This window comes from Bos javanicus, chromosome 4 (genome assembly GCF_032452875.1).
Source record: "Bos javanicus breed banteng chromosome 4, ARS-OSU_banteng_1.0, whole genome shotgun sequence".
NCBI lineage: Eukaryota > Metazoa > Chordata > Mammalia > Artiodactyla > Bovidae > Bos > Bos javanicus.
The window spans coordinates 51,950,945-51,974,916 of record NC_083871.1 but is presented as its reverse complement, the minus strand read 5'-3'; the positions used below and the strand labels follow the sequence as shown (position 1 = coordinate 51,974,916).

The 23,972-nt window shown below is 40.6% G+C and overlaps 1 protein-coding gene across 10 annotated transcripts in view; it reads left to right on the top strand.

The window, feature by feature from the left end:
- Nucleotides 1-23,972, top strand: part of ST7 (suppression of tumorigenicity 7) — a 278,061-nt gene that overhangs the window by 138,778 nt on the left and 115,311 nt on the right. For all 10 annotated transcript variants that reach the window (XR_009735899.1, XM_061414029.1, XM_061414031.1 and 7 more), the window contains exon 2: nt 15,927-16,009. Coding sequence is in view for 9 of the 10 variants with exons in the window: in XM_061414029.1 (XP_061270013.1) it covers nt 15,927-16,009 (83 nt within the window). In the remaining variant the exon portion in view is untranslated. The remainder of the gene's footprint in view (nt 1-15,926; nt 16,010-23,972) is intronic.

Sequence of the window (23,972 nt, the reverse complement as noted above, 5' to 3'; positions counted from 1 at the left end):
GGGAGTGAGGAGAGAGAAAGGGAGAAGTAGGGAGCTGGCTTACATGATTATACGCTGCCTAAGTGAGTCTAAACTCCTCAGGACAGGCTAGAACTGCTATCCACTGGCAGAATTTCTTCTTTGTCAAGGGAGACTTCAGTTCTACCTGCTGATTGAATCAAGTCCATCTAGATTATCTAGGACAATCTTCTTAAAGTTAACTGATTGTGTACTTTAATCACATCTACAAAATACCTTTATAGCAATACTTAGATTGGTGTTTGATTAAATGACTGAAGATTGTAGTCTAGACAAGTTAACACAAGCAAAATAATATTTGATATCTGAATCAGTGCACAGGTCATATAAAAGAACCAGCTTCATAGTTTATCAATGAACTGGTAATCATAATTTATCTGTGATTAAAAACCAAAAATACCAGTTTAACTAGCTAACTCAGGCACTAGTTTGGGCCATAGAACGTTTTACATGTTACCAAAGATAAAATCTACCTTTAAAATACTAACATCTACCAGAGTTGAGATTGTTGAAAAGAAAGTACATCAGGCTACAATTACAATTTTTAAAAAGTTTGGAGGAATGGCAGCATTGTTGAAACACTGATGACTCCCCAACAGGATGTAAAGGGGCAAATGGTTGTTTAAATTTATGCTTCTCAAACTGGGGTTCATGACTCCACTTCATTTTCTTTTGCCATTAAGGGATACATCAATAGAAAATACCAGAGAAACACTTTTTATTTAATGTAGGCCAGGGGTCAGCAAACTGTTTCTGCCAAGGGCCAGATAGTGCGAATTTTCAGCTTTGCAGGTCGTAGAGTCTGTCACAAATGTTCAGCTCTGCTTTTGTAGCATGAAAGAAGCCAGAGGCCATACGTAAACTAATGAGCACAGATGGAAAGAAATGATCCGACTAGAGACTTTGGGTGAGGGCTGTTGTGCAGTAGAAGATGCCCGTAGAACGGTGATGAAGTAAGTACTCAGCCTTCAGAGCCAGTTGCGCCTGACTTTATGTCCTGAGTATGTCACGTTCTAGCCATGTGACTGGATGAGCAAGTTGAGTAATTGTTATATGTAAAAATGGGCAGAATAATAAGACCCTATGAAGTTGTGAAAATCAACAACTGGGAGTCTTGTGAAGATCCTATAAATATTTTCTGCTAGTCAAATGTCAAGTTTTAGAGCCAATGAAAATTTTTAGCCATTTAAAAATTATGATTATAAAAGTCTTTATAAATTTTCCACAGCTAGGACATGCTCTATTTTTTAAAAAATCTGTTGAGAATAAAGATAAATTTTATGTTTTTACTTTGATCGAATGTATTAGGAGTGAATCAGTTTTAGACTTTCATTTTTTTCTGTTTCCTGGTTTTATTATAGAACATAAATACCTGTTCTCTATCATTTGGGTATGTCCATCTTTGTAATGTTTGAGTTGGCAATAGTCATTATTCCTAAGAAAGAGGAAATAAGAGACAAGTATGTAGAAATTATGTACAAGAAAAAGAAGAAGGGGAAAAGCACCAAAAAGGAAAAACAAAGGAGTACTTCAAGTCACTAATGCTCTGTGGCAAAAAGAGACAGCATTTCTCTCTCATACTAAAATGAGGTAGACAGTTTAAGGTATTTTTAACCCCAGTACTCTGCAAGTGGGATTTTTTTTTCACCTAAGTGTTTCCTTTCAGCAGTTAGGTCCCTCGCTTCCCTGTTATGAGAAATTATTTGATTTTTTCCTGCAGCTTTTGACTTGTTTCATGTTGTACTCCCATCATTTTTAGATCTGGTTTTGTCTGTGATGCTCCCCAAAGAATTAAAAACTAGAGAAAATAAACATGAAAAAATTTTTGCTTAGCTAGTAATCAAAGAAATAACTCCCTCCCTCTCCCTTTCTTCCTTTCTGCCTTCCTTCCTTTCTTCCTTCCTCTCTTACTCTCTTTATCTTTTTCTTTCTCTGTGTCTTCCCTCCATCTCTCCCTCCCTCCTTTCCTGTCTATTAATTTGGGAACACATAATGCTTAATTTGATGAGACAGATGCTCTCAAACACTGCTGGAGTGGAAAGCACCACAACCATTTTGGAAAGTAATTTGACAACTTGAATTGAGACTTTAAAATGCTTGTCACCTTTAGGTCATTAATATTACTTCTAGGAATCCATTCTAAGGAAATCATTAGACATGCCTATCAAAGCAATAGTCACTTTCATTTTAATAGCACTGGTAACATCAAAAACTTTAGAAACAACCTAAATTTCCATTGACAAAGCAGTTTATATAAATTATAAAAAAAAAAAAAAAACTTTGGGAGGAAGTACTCTTACACAGCCATTAAAATCATGTTTTCAAAAAATTTTAATGAGATTGGAAAAAGTTCACACTGTAATTTTAAATGAAGGAGAATGAATGGTGCCTAATAAAGAATCAGAGAAAGGAGCCAGATCTACCAATATTCATATTTACGTCCTGACCGTGAGATGGTGCTGCCTATTTCTCTGTGAAATATCTGATTCTGGATTTTTACCTTGACCTATAGTAATTTAGGCTTCCCTCATAGCTTCCCTCATACCAACTCATAGCTGAGTTGGTAAAGAATCTGTCTGCAGTGCAGGAGATCCCGGTTCAGTTCCTAGATTGGGAAGATCCTCTGGAGAAGGAAATGGCAACCCACTCCAGTATTCTTGCCTTGGAGAATCCCATGGACAGAGAAGCCTGGCAGGCTACAGTCTATGGGGTTGCAAGAGTCCAACATGACTGAGCAACTAAGCATAGAACATAGTAATTTATTAATTTATTTTTAAATTAATTCATTTAATTGGAGGCTATTTACTTTACAATATTGCAGAGGAATCAGCCATGGGTGTACATGTGTCCCCCATCCTGAAACCCCCTCCCAAGAACATAATAATTTAAATGGGCAATATACAGAATAAAACAGAATGCAGAGCAGAATGCATCAGAACTTGCAGATGTCATGTTTCATTGTCTTGTCTTGAGGGAGAGTCAAAGTCATTTAACATGAGGTTTGTGTGGTAATGAATGTCTCAGTAATCAGCCACCTTCACTCTCACCCTCAACTCAGGAATCTCTGTGCCCCTGAGGCTAAGGTTTGGGGCAGTCCTTTGCTTTCAAGTCCTAGAGGGCTCCCTGAGCCCAGTCTCAGGGTCTGGCTCTGGAACAAGTGGCACAGTGCCATTTCAAAAGAGAATAACTTTGGAAACCTCAAACAGCAAATGTGAAACTTGGGCATTTCTGTTTTACCTTCCCAAATATGGTATCAGCTACCCCAAAGAAAGGTATGTGCCCAAGAGGAAAGAGCACAGGCTTTCGGGTCTGGCACAGTAATGTTCAAATGCTCATAGCTGCATGTCCTTGGATGAGAATGGGAGTAATGATGTACTTTGTGGATCTGCTGTGGGGATCAAGTGATTAAAGATCTAAAATGTTTAACCTAAAACAGTGCCTGACATATAGTAGCCCTAGTACATCTCCTGAGTAAATATTAGTCAGTCTTTCTCTCTACACTGAACTAAGTATTTTAAAGTATGGTCTGATAAGACACTTTTTTGTCCTCATAATGATGATGTTAGACATCTTGCAGATAGTGATCTGATTTATACTAAAAGTGGCATTTTTGCAAATCACTTACTGTACTTGCTTACTGAGTAATTATGTTAAATGTTGCTTTGTCCTTTAGTCTCTACATCTGTCAGTTTGCATGATTTTATCTTAGCAGTATCTCCTAAGAAAAACTTGGCCTGTGCGGGTAATCATTAGCAGTGCTATGTATGCTGGTTTTTCTTTTCTTTTTTTCTCTCTCTCTCTCTTTTTTTTTGCAGGGGGAAGATTAATTTTTTTGTTTGTTTGTTTTTCAAAATGGTTTGGAAAAATAACCTTGAAAATTAATCATTTTCTTTGGTAATTTTTTAAAATTTATTTTATTTTGGCTGTTCTGGGTATTTATTGGGCTTCCCAGGTGGCTCAAGGGAGAGAATTCATTTACAATGCAGGAGATGTGGGTTCAGTCCCTGGGTCAGAAAGATCCCCTGGAGGAAGAAATGGCAACCCACTCTAGTATTCTTGCCTGGAGAATCCCATGGACAGAGGAGGCTGGTGGACTATGGTCCATGGGGTCGCAAAGAGTCAGACTCAACTGAGCAACTGAGCAACTGAGCACACGTGCTGGGTGTTCGTTGCTGTGTGGACTTTTCTCTAGTTATGGAGAGTGGAGGCTATTCCCTAGATGTGGTGCACGGGTTTCTCATTGGGGAGGCTTCTCTTGTGATGGAACACAGGCTCTAAGACATGGAATTTCAGTATTGTGACTCCCGGTCTCTAGAGCACAGGTTCAGTAGCTGTGGCCCATGGGCTTAGTTGCTCCTTGGCATGTAGGATCTTCCTCAATCAGGGATTTAACCTGTGTCTTCTGCATTGGCAGGTGGATTCTTTACCACTGAGCCATCAGGGAAGCCCCTTTTTAAATGTGGTTATTTTATACTAATGTGTTGCTTGGCTTCCAAGCGGTAATACCTATTTATAGTACAGCTAGCCTGGGGTGCTCTCTAGTTTGTGGCACAGGATTTCTTGGTATGAGATTCACTGACTCATTCAGACTTAGGACAGTGACCTCATTAATCCTGGGTTTTAACCACTACTGATCCACCTGTAGGTAAAATGCTGGATCCTAAGGAGTGAGGCATTAGACAATTCTAATTAAAACATGCAAATTTTTTTCTTTTTCCGTTTATATTATAGATGAATGGGTCACTCACAGTGAGGGGTGACAATGTCTGAAAACTATTTGAGATGTGAAGAGTAGATTTGGAAGGGAAAAAAGCCCATGCAACAGGCACTAGGAGTGTTTGTTAGGGATGGCATAGGGCGTCTGGAATTTAGATACATCTTTAAAAATATATTAAAAAAAAACTGGCTTACTAACATTTGCAAATACCAATTTTCAGTTTCTATTGACTGTCACCTATAGACGTTGCTTTAAGCTGAATTCGTTTGAGCCTTAGTGCTTAGAATTTGCTACCAGCCCTGGACCTGGGGAGATAATTTTAAGTGTCCTCTGGAGTAATAGCTAGTCATCTGATGCAAATACAAAGCCGAAACTAGTTACTGGAATCGAAAATAATGAATCCAAAGGTTTATTGTGGAGCTTTGGAGCTGCTGAATACCAAAATATTGGTCTGTCTAGTGGTTTCCCCTGTGGCTGCTTTACTCTGTGGGTTATGTGTCCTCACCGAAAAGGAAATAGCCTAACTTTGCTTCCAGCAGACCTTCTGTTGTGCGGCAGCTGTTCACTCAAAAGAGAAGTAGATTAGTCATTGATTTGTGGAGAATATAATAAAAAGAAACACCTAACTTAATTTTTTTTTTTTTTCACTGAATGTCATTTTTAAATGTACTTTGTCAGGGCTTTAAGAAATGTATCATTTTCTGCCTTTGACCATGGTTGTTTGCATGGATGACACTAAGTATACATTTTTTTAATTTATTTTATTTATTTTTGACTGTGCTGGGTCTTCATTGCTTTGCATGGGCTTTCTCTAGTTGTGGCGAGCAGGGGCTGCTCTTTGGTTGTAGTGCTTGGGCTCCTCATTGCAGAAGCACAGGCTCTGGAGCAAGCAGGCTTCACTAATTGTGGAGCAGGGGCTTAGTAGTTGAGGCATGCAGGCTTAGTTGCCCCGAGGCATGTGGAATCTTCCCATACCAGGGATTGAACCCATGCCCCCTGCATTGGCAGGCGGATTCTTAACCACTGGAGAACCAGAGAAGTCCAATGCTAAATATCTTTAATGACCAGTACACCTAACTTAATTTTAATTTTACTACTCTGTGGCCTGTAGTTGCTTCTCTGGCTCAAACTGTGATCTTCATGTGAGCAAACTCTTGCAGTTAGCAGAGGGTTTCAAAACAGAGCATGGAAATTATTAGACAGTACAAAAATCAGAATAAATTCAGTAGAAAACAATTTAGTTTTGTATTTTCATTTAATCCCAGCTGATAAAACAGGAATGCACATAAATGTAATTGTTAGGTTCAGAATCATGTCAATTAAAGTACTTCACACTTTTAATTATTCTTTCAGATGTATGTAAAAAAAATCTGAGATAAAAGCTTGGTATAAGAATGAACCAGTATTAGATTTCTTAGGGGGGCTAATATCACTGCAGTAGAATAAAGGTTTGAGTTTTATTCCTTCCTAGTTTACTTATTAACTCCTAAGGTGCCATTTCTGTTTTCTGTACTTAAGTCACACTTAATGATAAATGCTCTTCTTTCCTTTCCTGCCAGACTTCCTATTGAAGTAGCCTGTGCCCACTGCTGTAATTTCCTTACCACTCACTCGCTATCTTTAATCACTTGCCATTTGACTTTGGCTCCGTTTTGCCAACCGTCTCTAAACTCTTACTCTTTGTGTCACATTGTTAACAGCCAAATCCCATTGAATTTATCTCTGCAGCATCTGATATGCCCAACTGCCCACCCTCGTGGTATTACAGGAGCTCTCTTCTGAAATAATTCCTAAAGCTCTACATTTTACACTCTGCTTCATTACTACCAGACACACCTGTCTTGCTCACATCTTTGTTCATGAATGTGAGTATGTTCTTGTATCTTCTGTGTAAAGTCTGATTTTCTCGGCTTGGCATTTGAGTTAACATTCACCCACTGCTTCTCCTCATCTACCTCGTACTCCAACCCAGTTCCTTTGGGTGTGTTGTCATGTCTGTCTGGAGTCCTGCACTATCTTTTTTCATCTCCAACCTCATGCTCTAAGCTTATCCTTCTTTCAAAGCCCAGAAAGAAGGCCATCTGATTCATTAAGTTTCTCTCATCCTTCTAGAGGAAAGTGATATTTTATTCCTCTAAGTTTTGTCTGTACCTCTTTTCTGATGTGTTTCATATTCTGTCCTGTGTTATTTGTGTAGGCATCTTATTTTCCTTTCTCTAGGTCAGTCTCATTATTTTTTAATTTCACGACCCCAGTGTCTAGTTCAGTGTCTTGTACTTTTTATAAGCCAAGTACATTTTGGATAAAAGAGTGCACTGATGAATAAGTATAGAGAATTTGCTGAAAGATGTTTTAGACTGTGTTTCCCTTACTCTTGTTAATGTTCTTCTTACCTTTCTTAGTTACTTCCATGCATCTTAGATTTATCAATTATCTATTCAGACTACTGGGTTGCCACAAATATTTTGAACACTTTTAGGTAGTATCTCTATTCTAGTCCTTTAGGTAATGAATTTTGCAGCATGTAATCTAATCATTAGGTTAGATTAAATCAAACCATTAGGGCTTCTTTTTTAAAAAATGACTTCTAGTAAAGTAAGGGTGAGAAGCTGATGACCAAATTCTTTTCAAGATGAGGGAAAAGTCCAAACACATTTTGCATGACTGATTCTGTAAGGAGCCTTTTGGAGTCCTCCATTGTGAACACAGGAATTTTTCTGGTAGCTCAGACAGTAAAGCGTCTGCCTACAATGCGGGAAACCTGGGTTCAATCCCTGGGTCAGGAAGATCCTTTGGAGAAGGAAGTGGCAACCCACTCCAGTGCTCTCGCCTGGAAAAATCCCGTGGACGGAGGAACCTGGTAGGCTATAGTCCATGGGGTCGCAAAGAGTCTGACATGACTGAGTGACCACTTTTATTGTGAACACAAGAACCACCAAGAGTGTTCTTATATTTACAATACTGATTTCAGCCATCCTATAGATGTGTGTATTATAGCTCACTGTGGTGATACTGGACCTTTCTAGAACTCAGCCATCCAGTCATTTCAACTCCCCAACCACCAAGCTCTCTCTCTCTCTCTCTCTCTCTCTCTATATATATATATATTTAAAGCCAGTGTATATAGCACATACAGATGAGCATCAAAGAATTACCAATGGGAGATCACAGGTCTTATTTTACCTAGTTTCGGTGCACATTCTTGGGCTTTGCTTAGCAATCTTACCAAAGGAACATTTATGAATGCATATTCTATTTCCTACCCTACAGGCCATAGGGTCGCAAAGAATCGGACATGACTGACGCGACTTAGCATGTACACGTGCACCCTAGCCCAAGGCTGATGTAGGAGTACCAACTTTCTATTTCCAGAGTAATACTCAGATTAAGAATTGCCTGTTAATTTGTTTCCATGTCTGTTTCTTCCACAAAATGCAGAGCTCCTTGAGGATAAGAACTATGTATTATATATCTGTGTATCCTCAGCATTGTACAGTTTTGACATATATTGTGTGCTCAGTTGTGTCCAATTCTTTGTGACCCCATGGACTGTAGCCTGCCAAGCTCCTCTGTCCATGGGATTCTCCAGGCAAGAATACTGGAGTGGGTTGCCATTTCCTCCTCCAGAGGATCTTCCTGACCCAGGGATCGAGCCATGTCTTCTGTGTCTTCTGCATTGACAGGCGTATTCTTTACCACTACAACACTTGGGAAGCCCCCTTGACATACATTAAATATCAGTATTTATTGAATGACCAAAGTTGATTACCTGCCTTTGAAGGAACCGTAGATTTTTAAGTAGCTTATTAAAAAGGAGAGAAAGCAGTTTGAAGCAGGCACACAATGACAACAAATAATAGTATGCCGGGTGACAAAAATATGAGAAAGACTGAAAAAACACATTAGTCTGGGATCACTTCATTTTGGAGGGAAAGAACATAGGGTACTGAAAGGGCTTCTAGAAATATTGCTGAATGCTAGCACAGTACTATAGTTTATGTTCATTTTGATGACTTACAGCCATCAAGTAAAGATTGAAATATTTTCTGAATATTTTGTTTAAAGATGCAGTCAAGTATGTGATCGCATTTTGGAAAGATTTCCTTATAAAATTGCTTTGAAAAATAAAACTTCTGATTTTTAATAGGGCTTTAACTAGGGCTTTCATGGTGACTCAGATGGCAAAGAATCTGTATGCGATACAAGAGACCCAGGTTCGCTTCTTGAGTCTGGAAAATCCAGGGAAGATCCCCTGGAGAAGGGAATGGCTACCCACTCCAGTACTTTTGCCTGGAGAAACCCATGAACAGAGGAGCCTGGCAGGCTACAGGCTATGGGGTTGCAAAGAGTCAGACCCACGAATGGGCAACTAATACATTCATTTTCACTTTATCCCAAATAATTCATTACTGAGGGTTCTATATAGCCAAGGCCTTACTGTGTGAGGATAGCATAAGTATGTCTGGACTTGCTTGATTTAGCAGTGAGTAGTGGTCATTCAGTCTACCTAATAAGCATCTCACAGTGTACAGGTACTCTAGGACAGAAACACACACACACACACACACACACACACACACACACTCCCAGAAGAACAGGTCACAGCCATTAAAGAATTTCAATTTTTCTAGACTTAGGAATTTGTTTCTTTAATAAGAAGTCCTGAGGAATGGTTGTTAATGACTTTGTCACCTACCACTCTTCCTTACGCTGTCCTGCAGTTTATCAAACGTTGAGTATCCCTGTGGCCCAGGTTCTGTGCTGGGTGCTGGATGATGGAGACTCAGTGACTGGTTGGAGGTGAGAGGAGGCCTGGGCCTGGAGGACCATGTCTCCATAAGGCTTCTGTCTCGTTGCAGAAGTTTCTCCCGTTAGAGGCAATTATGTCTTTTTTTCTTCCTGATGTCAAGCAGTTTATGAGAAATAAGAAGAGTCATAAATCTTCAACTCTAAATTAAAGCATGTTTTAAATAGCTAAAAATGTAAAAGACTTATACAAGTTGCTCTCCTGTTCTTGACTATAGTCTCTCATCATGAGCCTACTTGCAAATAAAAGGGAACAGGTAATCTGAGATCTCGCTTCTCTAGGTCCTTTGGGTTACCAAGGTTTATATGTGACTGGGCTTTGGACAGTCCTACGTTGTTGACAGATGGACTCCCTCCAGCAAGGGACAAGGAGCCGTGAAGACTGAGCATTGCTTCAGTGTAGTTTCTCCATCACAACTGAGGAAAGAAAGAATGTGCTCAGCTCCACTCCTCAGTCGAGCCAGACGCCTGATAAAGCAGAAACAGTATACCTGTAAAGTTGCCAATGCAACGTCAGGGGTAGAGGGAAGAGTTGACAGAATGATTTATGAGGGTTTCTTGCAATAAGAACATGTCTAAAAATATACTTCTATGTCTTTCTCCTCTCAAGGATAAATGCTACAGAATTTATCCAGGGAATTGTGATACATAAAAGCCTGAGACCTTGTCACAGCCTAGGGAGACCAGGGTGAAGGGCAAGGAGAGGGGAAGCAGAAACAACAAACGAGAAAGCATGCTCTTGGTGTGCTTTTAATCTTCTGTTGAACTGATGTGGTTTTACAGATGTAAAACTGATTTTTTTTTGGAAACATTTAAATATTGTAAATTTAATGTGTGGCCTATTTAAAACAACAACAACAACAAAAATTTGCTGGGGTAAAATGAAGATACTTGGTTTCCAGATTAAAAAAAAAATTTCCTCAAGCTTCTACTTTAACATCAGTAGATCTGCAAAGACAGCCATAGATTAGCATGTGGAATAGCTTGCTCTCATGGAAGCAGAGTTTGAAGCTGCATTTTATTTATGAACAGTTGAGAAAGAAGCTCTTGGAGCAGATAGAGTGGCTTATCTTAACACCCTTTCTGGGCTCACCGCAGTTAGCCAGAGCTATTGGATATCCACATGGATTTCTTTGCCTTCTATAATGGCTGCCTTCAGACTCATCCTCAAGTTTACTTCCATCTCAAGCAGCGAGACTCCAGTTCAAAGGACCCTTCTGTTAACTGACTGTTTTGTAGGACATCCGTGTTTAACATAAAGACAAATCACAGTGCAGGTGATCTATTTCTTGGGCTGTGATGTATACCGCAGTGCTTGGCATACAGGAGGTGCTCTGTAAATGCTAGATGACTACTATTCCTACTGTTATGTATACATTCAGCTCAGTCTCCTCTGCTTTCTATGCCATAGTAATAGAAGATGCCCAATCACAAAAGGAAGAGTAATACAAAAAACAACAGTAATATTATTTGATGACATCTACTGTGTTAGGCAATTTATCTAAACTGTCACATTTAGTTCTCACAACAACCCTGTAAGACACAGTATCTTATGTTGTAGATAATGAAACAGCCCCAGAATCATAGATTTTCAACTTGTATTGAAATAAATTTTACTTATATTTATTTTCTAAGAAAAGTAAGAATTCAGAGTTCCCTATTTCTTCAGTATTGTTTTATCTACTCCCTGCATAAAGTCACTAGAGAGAAGTCCTTGGTAAATGATTTTGGAGAATGCCAAAGAGCAGTAAACACCTTTAATTTTGAGAAGTGCAGTCTGAACTCATTTTCATTTGTCTCGTCTGAGAATAGCCCATGCAGCCACAAGTAATCTCACCTGGGTAGCTCTTGATTCATCCTACAAGTCTCGGACGGATGCTTACACTTGGCAGACATTTCTCTTGATCTCCTAATCCCTTTGAGTGCTGTGTGTCCTCCTGACTCCCTCACGTGTTCTCTTAGTGGTTTACTTACCTCTCTCACGCCTTGGATTGTAAGCCCCTTGGAGGGACTCTGCTCCTTGCTCTATCCCCAGCACCCTTCCCAGGGTGACACTCGGCAAGTATGAACTGGTTGTGAGGGGGTGAGGAAAGGCCTGTTTCCATCTGAGCCTCAGAGCAGCTCTGGGAGCGTGTCAGAATTTCCCAGGGCCACCACTGCTGCTGGTTTCGGTGCAGAGACCAAGTCTCCTAACCCCTCTCTCTTTCCCAGGCATAAAGCTTTCACACAAAAATCTCTCTCTTTTTTTCTTTTTTCCAACCCAGCTTAAATAGATTTAGTTTCTTTAACCTTTCTTTCTAAGGACTTTAGTCCTAATCTTTTCAGTGATTGCTGATTGTCATAACTTTCTAATTCTTTTTACTTCACATGCCCTATTTTAGCAAGGCATTAAATGGAACACGAGACAAAGCAGACCCATGTTTTGGGGTGTTGTAGACTTTATCACACTGCATATTCAGTTCTGTCTAGTCAGTACCTCCTAGTCTTTGATGCTGCCTTAACCTGTTCGTTCAAGGGCTTGTATAAAGTAGAATATATCTTGAGGAGTCAAACACTCTTTAAGCGTTACATGTTCAGTGTGTTCTCCAGGAGTGTAATTTGGGAATTGTTTGTGCCCTGAAGAATATGCGGGAAGACTCTTGGTGTCACAAGGGCCAGAAACAGGGCTGGCTCCTCACAGACAGGACCTCACAGGGCCATCCCATGTGACTCCTGAGTAAGCCCTCTGGTATTCTAGTTCCCAGCTCACAGGGGTGATTCTTGACTTTCCACAGTTGACATGTTGTGTTATCTTCTTACCTCCTCTCTTCTGTGATCCAGAGAGGTCACTGAGTTTTCAATTCATTTACCCACCCCTCCTACCTAGTTTCTTCTCAGACCTGTACTTAATTCCAGACTGTGCCAAGTTTTGACTTCCGTGGTGGCTCAGATGGTAGAGTCTGCCTGCAATGCGGGAGACCTGGGTTTGATCCCTGGGTTGGGAATATCCCCTGGAGAAGGGCAAAGCAACCCACGCTGGTATTCTTGCATGGAGAATCCCATGGACAGAGGAGCCTGGTGGGCTACATCCATGGGGTCACTAAGAGTCAGACACGACGTAAGTTCAGCATCTTCAGAATGCCTAAGAAACATTCCCTGAGGCCTGCCATCCTTGAATAATTGATGCAATATTCTTTGAGCAATGACCTGTTAGTGTGTCCAGCAAGGTCAGATGAAAAGCCTTCTGACTTACTAAGTTTTTAATTTTATGAATTGATTCTTACCACAGCTAGATTAGTCTTTACCATTTGTTTTGCCTGAGTCCCAGCAGCTATGGAGATAGTATTCCTATGTCTATGCTAAGTTACTTCAGTCGTGTCCGACTCTGTGTGACCCCACAGATGGCAGCCCACCAGACTCCTCCATCCCTGGGAATCTCCAGGCAAGAACACTGGAGTGTCTATAGGTGTCAGGAAATATCCAGTTTATGTTTCAAACTATACTCCCCAAAGTTTTCTGTCTAATTTTTAGGTATTTCAGCAGGCTCCCCCTCATATTTTCAAAAATAATTTCCAGTGACTCTGATGAAAGTAGGCAAGGTATTCCTAGGTTTAAGACAGTCTGGTTTGCGATGTGCGGCTCTCATTTAACGGAGGAATATTTAACTAGATGCTTCCCTTCAGGGTGGCATCCTGCCTCCTCCCGCCCGCGCCCCCCCCCCACCCCAGGGAATAGCAGTACAATCATCCATCTTTTAGTATCTCTCCTTTAGAGCTTCCTCTCTCTTTCAAATGCAAGACTACTGTTTTTCTTTTGCCGTTTTGTTCCTTCATGCTTTTCATCTTTATCCTCATATGCACCCTTGATAGCATGAGCCTGAGCTCTGGGGGCTAGATAACTGTGTTAGGGCTTTGCCCAGCCACCAGCTATGAAATAAGATGAATAATAATATTGCCCTCACCGAGTTGAAGTGAGCAGTGAGTTCTCCAGTCTGTGAAATTGCTATTGTGAACTTTAAATACATAGATAGATTCAAATGGCAAGTACTAATTGTTGATATTTGTGCCCAGAATTGCCAAATGCCATGTCTTAATGATGTTACTCAGAATGTCTAGTAAGACTATAAAATTAGTAGGTTATTAAATGAACACCTTCCACTCTCTATAAATGCTTCTATCTCTGCTTCTCTCATTCTCTATTTGTCTGTTTTAGTGCCCACCATTCTCTCTCCCAACTCTGGTATATATAACTGGATGTAGTAGAGAAGCATGTTTTAATTGTTTCTGATGGTTGCTATATAATTTTAAGAAAAACTGAATGTATAGAATGTTTATTTTTCTCTCTTTTAAAAACTCACATAATTTTTTCACTTGTCAATTGGTTCTTCAAATTTTATCTCTAGTGCATCAGTAATTTTTCAGTAGCCAATCTTTTTCTCTCCATTGCTTTATGCTTTTAGCTGGACTACCAAAGCACTTCACAATTCAGGCAGTGGTTTCCCTCTTTCTTTTAGAAATAGATTTCATTGAATTCTATGTCCCCAGAAACTTACTGAAAAGTGTATGGTACAGATATGAATGTTCATAATTATAGAATAACAAAGTGAATGGTCTATTTTGGTGACTTAAAAAAAAAAAAGGAAATGTTGAATCATTCATAGTGTGAGGAGGGGAATTTTGAGAATTTTAGGCACCTCAGAATCAACTGTCAGTTACAAGCTTTAGGTTTGAAACTAGAATTGTTTGCTTGATTTTTTTTAATCTTTTTAGAAATCTGCCTCCTGCTATAGAGACTGTTATGTGGAAGTGACAAACCACAGTCTTGTTTTTTTTAATGGCCAAGTGCAGGACCACATTTCAGCTGTGCCTCTTCTTGCCTTACAGCCCTAGGCCGATCCCTCCTTCTGTGCCTCCTCTACCTCCGAAAGGGTCCACTTAGTCACGTTGTGACTTTTGACTGAGCACTTTGTTAGTCCAGATTTGTGATGGCAAATGATAGACCACGAGTCCCTCAAACCAGTTTGATTAAAGTGGGTGTGGGGGGAGGAGGGTTTGTTGAGACCAGGCCCATGGTCAGGAAAGACAGAATCAGTGCATCCTTCTACATCTCTGCCTTTGGGAAGGTCCACAGACATTTGCGAAGGCTGTGCTCTTTCCTCAGGATCTCAAAGCAGGCCCTGTCCTTCGCTCACATGGCCCTCCTGTCTTTCTCCTGCCCACTTTGGTGTGGTTAACTCCTGCTTACTCCTGGACATCTTCCTGACCCCCCAGACCAAGATGCATACCTTTTAGGTGTTTTTTTATAAAATTCTGTGCACAGGACCCTTCTATGCACTTATCAAAACCATCTGTTGATTGTTTGTTTACTTGTCTGTTTCCAGCTAGACTTTAGCCTTCTAGAGGGTGGGAGCTATGTCTGATTCATGCTTCCATTCTTTGTCCACAGTCTCATTCATAAGCAGAGAGAGCGTTTGTTCAATGAGTGAGCATGGGATCTCTGTTCATGTTGGTGACTTTACTTTCTGAGCTGAGCTCGGGACAAATGCCAAAGGCTTTTCCCCTAATGGCATAAAAGTCCTACTTATAATGTTCTTCATTGAAACAGGACTGGATATGATCCCCTTCCACAAACACTTCAGTTAAGAAATGTGAATATGCAAGCAAAAAACCATTTAGGTCAATTGTTGTTTGGTTTGCAAAGTTTTGTGCAATTTCTAGATATAAATAATGACTTAAAATATACTTATAAAATGTGTAAGTGACCTTACTTAATGGGCAAGCAGATCTACTGTAGTGTTGATTTGAACAGAGTGGCAGGAGCTAGTCTTACCACTGTACTTTCATTTTTATTGGTTTAGTTTTCATCTTTTTTCCATTGAATCCAATTACTTTGATGAGAAGTCTAACAACCTTATAAGTTAGTTGAAAAAACTGTATTAATATATGCTAACATTTCTTTTTCAGGGGTGATCATAGTATTAGAATCTTTAATAAATCTTTAATATAGTTAATTTTTGTTTGTTTTAAGGTTGAACTACCACTTGTTGGCTCATCAAAAACTCTGATGTGTGGGACCCACACATCAGATATGTTTTATATTAGAGCACCTTCCAGTCCTCTTAAGAGTTTAGTAACCAGCTTTGATTTGACTCTTCAGTGGCTATAAATTCATGAAAATTGTTCACAACTTTCTTCTTGTATGTAGTTGTTTTCTTTTAGGATGTATAATTTGAACCTAGTATTCTGAGCCTGTGTGATGCTGACGAATTTTAATGGCACTTGGCTATGATTCTAATAACTCTTGTCATCAGAAACAAATGATTTCACCAGAAAGAAAAATGAGAGTTGGTTTTACTGATGATATACTCATGCATTCCCTGTTCTTCTCCCTCTTTCTTGTTTTTCAGTGAGCATGTTTTTGAACACATTAACACCGAAGTTCTACGTGGCCCTAACAGGAACTTCCTCACTAATATCAGGGCTTATTTTGGTAAGTGGTGGAATTCTTCCTATTTAAAAATGTGCTGATTATTAATATATGTGTTATATATGTGCAGGAAAAAACTCTGCAAGAGTACACAGCAGCAGCTTACAATGATTGCATGTATGTGTGTGTTGGGTGCGAGACCTGCTAGAAGCCTTGCACTGTCCAGATTATGTTTTTAAAATATATTTGAAAAGAAAATTTTAAAAATTGTATGCTACTTTTGTTGAAGGGAAAAACAAAATGTAGGCAAAATGGAAAATAAAGGAGGATGTAATTCTGTGTCAAGTTCTAATGTCTGAGATACTCTATAGCAAGTATGACTCAGTTAAACTAAAATGTTTTTCCTTCATTCAGTTCAGTTCAGTTCAGTTCAGTTGCTCAGTTGTGTCCGACTCTTTGCGACCCCATGAATCGCAGCACGCCAGGCCTCCCTGTCCATCACCATCTCCTGGCGTTCACTCAAACTCACGTCCATCAAGTCAGTGATGCCATCCAGCCATCTCATCCTCTGTCGTTCCCTTTTCCTCCTGCCCCGAATCCCTCCCAGCATCAGAGTCTTTTCCAATGAGTCAACTCTTCGCATGAGGTGGCCAAAGTACTGGAGTTTCAGCTTTAGCATCAGTCCTTCCAAAAAACACCCAGGGCTGATCTCCTTTAGAATGGACTGGTTGGATCTCCTTGCAGTCCAAGGGACTCTCAAGAGTCTTCTCGAACACCACAGTTCAAAAGCATCAATTCTTTGGTGCTCAGCTTTCTTCACAGTCCAACTCTCACATCCATACATGACCACTGGAAAAACCATTGCCTTGACTAGAGGGACCTTTGTTGGCAAAGTAATGTCTCTGCTTTTCAATATGCTATCTAGGTTGGTCATAACTTTCCTTCCAAGGAGTAACTGTCTTTTAATTTCATGGCTGCAGTCACCATCTGCAGTGATTTTGGAGCCCCCCAAAATAAAGTCTGACACTGTTTCCACTGTTTCCCCATCTATTTCCCATGAAGTGATGGGACCAGATGCCATGATCTTTGTTTTCTGAATGTTGAACTTTAAGCCAACTTTTTCACTCTCCTCTTTCACTTTCATCAAGAGGCTTTTTAGTTCCTCTTCACTTTCTGTCATAAGGGTGGTGTCATCTGCATATCTGAGGTTATTGATATTTTTCCCGGCAATCTTGATTCCAGCTTGTGCTTCTTCTAGCCCAGCATTTCTCATGATGTACTCTGCATATAAGTTAAATAAGCAGGATGACAATGTACAGCCTTGACATACTCCTTTTCCTATTTGGAACCAGTCTATTGTTCCATGTCCGGTTCTAACTGTTGCTTCCTAACCTGCATATAGGTTTCTCAAGAGGCAGGATGGATTATTGGACATAATCAAGATCAGGAGAAATATAGCTCAGTTTCTTTAAATGTATTGACACAAATGTGGCAGTTCTAACCTTTCCCCCTTCATCTCCTTTTCTTCTAAAATTTACATATATTTCGCTATTGCTTCCTTGAAAAAAATCCCAAATAGGCAAAAAGCAATATGATAATCATTTTCATTATCACATTGGCTCCATTGCCTTATGCTGTAAAACAAATTGTAAAGTGTAGTAAGTTATAATACTTACAGTAGTTTTCTTTAAGTGACCATAAAGGAAGCCATCTAAACTAGTGGAATCACTCTAATATAGTTAAATTTATGTTAAGAATCTTTGAGGAGAAAGAGGTTTTAGAAAGTTTTTTTTTCCCCTTCTGTACATAATGCTGTGATTACTATTTCTTTGGAAGGAATGATGCTAAAGCTGAAACTCCAGTACTTTGGCCACCTCATGTGAAGAGTTGACTCATTGGAAAAGACTCTGATACTGGGAGGGATTGGGGGCAGGAGGAGAAGGGGATGACAGAGGATGAGATGGCTGGATGGCATCACTGACTCGATGGACGTGAGTCTCAGTGAACTCCAGGAGTTGGTGATGGACAGGGAGGCCTGGCGTGCTGCGATTCATGGGGTCGCAAAGAGTCGGACCTGACTGAGCGACTGATCTGATCTGATAGAGACGTGGGCAATAAAAAATACAATGAGGTAGCTACTAGTGTTATTTTCACTTTACTAATACATAAGCTAGATAGGAAGTAACCTGCCTTAGGTCACATAGCTGGCAAATGGTGGAGCAGGATTTCAACCCAGTCTGGCTTGCACCAGAGCCTGTGCTTTTATCACTCATTTCACCACCTCTCTGGTTAAGTGGGTGTCTCAGAAGTTAAAGAATCTGCCTGAAATGCAAGAGACCTGGGTTTGTTCGATCTGTGGGTCGGGAAGATCCTCCAGAGAAGGGAACAGCTACCCACTCCAGTATTCTTGCCTGGAGAATCCCCATGGACAGAGGAGCTTGGCAGACAACAGTCTATGGGGTTGCAAAGAGTCAGACATGACTGAGTGACTTTCATTTTCACTGGTTAAGTTCTCAGCTGTTTTTCTAGCTTCTGAACAAATGGCAGGTCTGCATTTTATTTTAGTAGTATCTCAGTGTGAGTTCACTAGCCTATAAACTACCAGAATGCAGGTTGTTTCCTTTCACTCTGGTGTGTGTGTGTGTGCTTAGTCAGTTGTGTCTGACTCTTTGCGACCCCCTGGACTGTAGTCCACCAGGCTCCTCTGTGCATGGGATTCTCCAGGCAAGAATACTGGAGTGAGTTGCCATTTCCTTCTCCAGAGGTTCACTCTGGTGAGCTAAGCCCAACAGTCGTTTTCCCTTCTCACTTAGGGATGGTGATGTTCCATCTGCCTGCTTCTTTCCTCTGAATAAAGGGATTTCCCTGGACCATGACCATCTTTGCAGACCTAGGCTTGGCGACACTTTCTCCCTGTGTGTGAATTGCAGTTGCTGATGCCTGATGATCACTGCTGTGTTGTTTTATGATATATTTGCTTTGTTGCTTTCTTAGGAAGTAGAGGGTTCTCCTGACTGACATAAAACTTTGTGCAAAGGAAATCCTCTGATGTGGGAAGATTTTGAAAGGCCTTCTCAGAAATGCTTGGTTTATACTGAGATCAGGAGAAGGCAATGGCAACCCACTCCAGTACTCTTGCCTGGAAAATCCCATGGGCAGAGGAGCCTTGTAGGCTGCAGTCCATGGGGTCGCTACAAGTCGGATGAGAATGAGCGACTTCACTTTCACTTTTCACTTTCATGCATTGGAGAAGGAAATGGCAACCCACTCCAGTGTTCTTGCTTGGAGAATCCCAGAGATGGGGGAGCCTGGTGGGCTGCTGTCTCTGGGGTCGCACAGAGTTGGACACGACTGAAGTGACTTAGCAGCATACTGAGGTCAAAGTCACTACCATGTGTGGGAATAACTCTCGTTTGCTTTAGGCTCCTGCTTTAAAGATTGTTGACACTGGGGCTATCGGCTCTTGGGGACGCACCTTTGCTAGCCCTTGAAATGCACCCTGGGCTGAGGTTTCTGTTTAGCTACTGTTCCTTTCTGTCAAGTGCGTTTCATGGAGAGGCAGCATTGGGATAAAGGATCAGGTGCTTTGCGAAATAGCTGTGTGCATAGAATTGCATAGCGGTTTCCTGGCACCAGAGAGACAATTACCTAACTACTCTTTGCTGAGCAATGTCAAGGGAGCCAGGTGGTGAACACAGAAGCTGCAGGGCTGCCCCTGAGGAAATTTCTTGTTTGGGGACCTCAGGATTCCTGTGCTGGAGGCTGAAGTTATCATGCAGTGTGATGTCTTAGGCAAAGAGAGCTAAACACAAACAAACAAAACCCCTGCTATTTTTACCCTATGAAGGAAAAATCAGTTAACTGAACAACATATATAGAAATAAAATGTGTTTGGCAAATGTTGCTTTTACACTAATGTGTTTAAAAATAAATGAGGACTTAGCAGCATGTATTTTACTAGATGTCACTGCTATCTCTTGATTTTACAGGTTGAAAGCCAGCAATGAGTTTGTTACCCACCTACTTCTCACTCTTCCCTTACAGTTCCCGGCCCAGTCCCCATCCAGGCACCTCTGTCCTTGCTGAACTTCATGCTGCCTGCCCCTCGACCCACTTGTCACAGTAGTTCTCATCTCAGCCCAGTTCCAGCCACAGGAACTGCACCTGTTATCACAGTCCAAACCCACCAATTTAGTCTTTTATCTGCTCTAGGAAGGACAGGCCCAGTCTGCTTGATGTGGCCTCTGTGGGTGATGTTTATATCTATGGAAAACATTTATGGGTTTTATTTTTGCTTTTGAGAATGGTAAGGTAGATATGTGGAGAAAATGCTCCCTTAATTTCTAAAAATGTTGGTAGAATAGAGAAAATGCTGCCATACTGATATTTATAATAGACCTCTGTATTCCCATTAATGTGTTAGACATGCTCCTATGCCTACGGGTTGTGCATATATGTTCAATAGAGGGATATGGGAAAAGGCAGCCAAAGCATAATTTTTAAAAATGATAATCAAGAATAAAAAAAGAAAATTAAAATAGTAAATAAAAGAGTTAATTCAGGGATCCAGTGTAAAACAATAGTTTTCAGGAAACTGAAAGAAGAGATAATAATTAGATAGGAATCAGTTGTAAATAAAGGACCTTTTGTTGTGTTTTCCACTCTATGCCAGGTACTGTTTTAAGCACTTTGAATATATTATTTCATTTAATTCTAAGTGAATTCTAATATTAACTTCATTGAAATTCTAAGTGGTTGATATATCCAGTGCCTCTGTGCTGTTGAGTATTTTTGTTGTTGTTCAGTCACTCAGTCATGTCTGACTCTTTGCAACACCATGGACTGCAGCATGCCAGGCTTCCCTATCCTTCACCATCTCCTGAAGTTTGCTCAGGCTCATATCCATTGAGTTGGTGATGCCGTCCAGCCATCTCATCCTCTGTCATCCCCTTCTCCTCCTGCCTTCAGTCTTTCCCAGCATCATGGTCTTTTCCAATACATCAGCTCTTTGCATCAGATGGCCCAAGTATTGGAGCTTCAGCTTCAGCATCAGTCCTTTCAATAAATATTCAGGGTTGATTTCCTGTAGGATTGACTGGTTTGATCTTCTTGTAGTCCAAGGGGCTCTCAAGAGTCTTCTCCAGCACCACAGTTCAAAAGCATCAATTTTTTGGCACTCAGCCATTTCTATTGTCCAGCTCTCACATCCATACATGACTATTGGAAAAACCATAGCTTTGACTGTTCAAACCTTTGTAGGCAAAGTGTTGTCTCTGCTTTTTAATATGCTGTCTACATTTGTCATAGCTTTTCTTCCAAGGAGCAAGTGTCTTTTAATTTCATGACCACAGTCACCATCCACAAGTGATTTTGGAGCCCAAGAAAATTAAGTCTGTCATTGTTTCCATTGTTTCCCCAACAGTTTGCCATGAAGTGATGGGACTGGATGCCATGATCTTCGTTTTTTGAATGTTAAGCCAGCCTGCTGAGTATAAACCGATGCAAAATTTACATAATTTTGCCAAGGATGCATATAACAGACAGATGGTGGGATTTAAATTTGGATCTGTCTGACCATGCCCTCTGTCTCCTCCTGTTTAAAAGTAAGGGAGTGGGACTAGAAGATTGTTATGGCTCCTTTCAACTCTTTTTCATTCATCTAAAATCTTGACCTCCACTTGACTTGAAAATTATGCAGTTGCAGGGCTAGAGGAAGGAATCCTCAGAAGTCATCCAGTGTAAGTCAGTAAAAACCTAAGGAATAGGCAGCCAGAAAACCTATGACTTGTCAGGTCACCTTGCTAGGTAAGAGTATAAGGAAGATTAAAGTTTAAATTTTCACTGCTTTGTCCCAGCATCATTGTTCATCTCATTAATGTGTTGACTAGGAAGATGGATTGCAGCAGTGTCTAGTGGGTGATGTATTCCTTTTAACAGGCCCACAGAAGTGGACCACGTAGATAAGAAAGCAAAAAGAAGAAAAGGAAAAGAGAAAAGAAGAGAAAAGAAAGAGGGAGGCAGGGAGACTATAAACGTCTCTGGAGGAAACTTTTTCCAATCAGCTGTGGCTTAGGTCAGATTTGGTTAGTCTAGAACATAAAACATCACTTACCATAATTTATAATTTCACTTATGACATTTATGGTCTTATCCTCTCTGTGATGGAAGCATCATATAGGCTGAAAATATATCTGTGTAATGCCTTGCTAATTCTTAAATATTTGCTGAATTCACATAGATTCAGTGAACAGATGAATTAATTGACTGTGTCTGGGAATTATCTGGGAGCTTGTTTAAAGTGATGGATTCTGAATACCACTCCAGACTAATCAAGTCAGAATCCCTGGAAGAAAGCTGACCCCCAGGATTAGCTGACAGAGCTTTGGGCATCATGGCAAAGGCTCACATCTCCCAGTTGTCAGTGGTCGCTAGGTGACTTTACCCCAAGACAGTGATCCTCCTGTCCAGGTCATAGTCATTAATGCTGCAATGCAGACACTGAGGTGGGGATGGATCACTGGCTGTTGACCTTGAAGAGAACCTCAGTTCCCTGTCTTTTTTCTTTTCCTGAAGCCTTGACAGTAGGAGGCCAGGAATGGAGGTAGAAGGACATGAAGACAAGTTCTTTACATATCCCCCTCAACTGGTTAGGGGAACAGATGGCTGGTGGGGCGATTGGCTGAGGTCAAGGAAGCAGGAGACCAAGTCCTGTACCATGCTGCTGCTAAGTCACTTCAGTCGTGTCCTACTCTTAGTGACCCCATATAGCCCACCAGGCTCCTCCATCCATGGGATTTTCCAGGCAAGATGCTGGAGTGGAGTACCATTGCCTTCTCCAGTCCTGTACCATAGTTCTTCAGTATTTCTAAACAAAATAGGAAGGAGCCAGGAGTGTTTAAAAGAAAGAAAGAAAATCGTCATGAGGAATTGGGAGGGACTTTGAAAGAGTCAGTGGTACAGAGAAAAGGATCTACTTGAGAATTCTAACAGGAAACTTCTAAAAAGGTTTCAGATATTACTATAACCCATGCCAACTGCCTTGGTTTATCTTCTTTAAGCTTAGAAGATCGCCTCTTGCCAAAAATCTGTTTACCACCAGATGTATTTCTGAAGACTTAGAGCAGGTGTCAATTTTGCAGTCTATTTGAGAGTAGACTGCCAGAGTTTCATATTTCCTCTTCATTCTCTACCATAGCTGTATCTATCCTGTGATATCATCATCTACTTTAATCCTTGGGAAACACATAGCCAATTTCAGGCTGTGACATCTTTGTGTTTCCCATGGGTTTAATGGAATTGGTGTGGAATCATTATGGTGCTTCTCTGTGGAAATCTTGAAGCATTTTTGAGTAAGATAGGAAAGTCCCAATAAGTGAAGAGAAAGAAGTGTTATATATGCAAAACATGCAATTCAAGAAGGGGAGTTCTTAATGGATAGGAAGAATCTAGGCATCTTTAGGAAAGATTCAGCTTTTAGGTATGCAAGACAGATGAAAGGGCCTTATTTGTTTACTCTTTGCCAGACTTTTGTTCCTTCCCTGCAGGTGAAAATGAGGTGTTTGCATCTTAGGTCAGCTGCAAACCTGAATCTCCACTCCCAGCCTGCAGCTGCAGGGCTCCTTGATCCAACAGTAATGGAGAAGGTTACAAGGCCTAGGAAATTGGGTTCCTGACAAATGAGTCTTTGTTTTAAGTGTGATCTGGGTCCGGAGTATAGCAATGGCCCTTCGGTCCTGCAAGGTATAGATCCAAACCATTGCTTTGATCCTCACATTCCCAATTCCACCCCTGCTTCCCTTATTCTCAGATGATAACCCTTACCTGCATCTCCACTAAGATAACTGTCACCTACTTTTCATCTGTTTGTTGCCTTCTTACCTGTGAAACAGCTCATCTCACTCCCTATTTCCCAAATAAAATTTATTTGTCTGTGCACTCATGCTTCCCATTCATCCTGTCGTAGAGGAAGAAATGCTAAGTTACCTTTCTGAGGCAGGGTAAGTGTTCTTCCTGGGCTCTTGGTGTC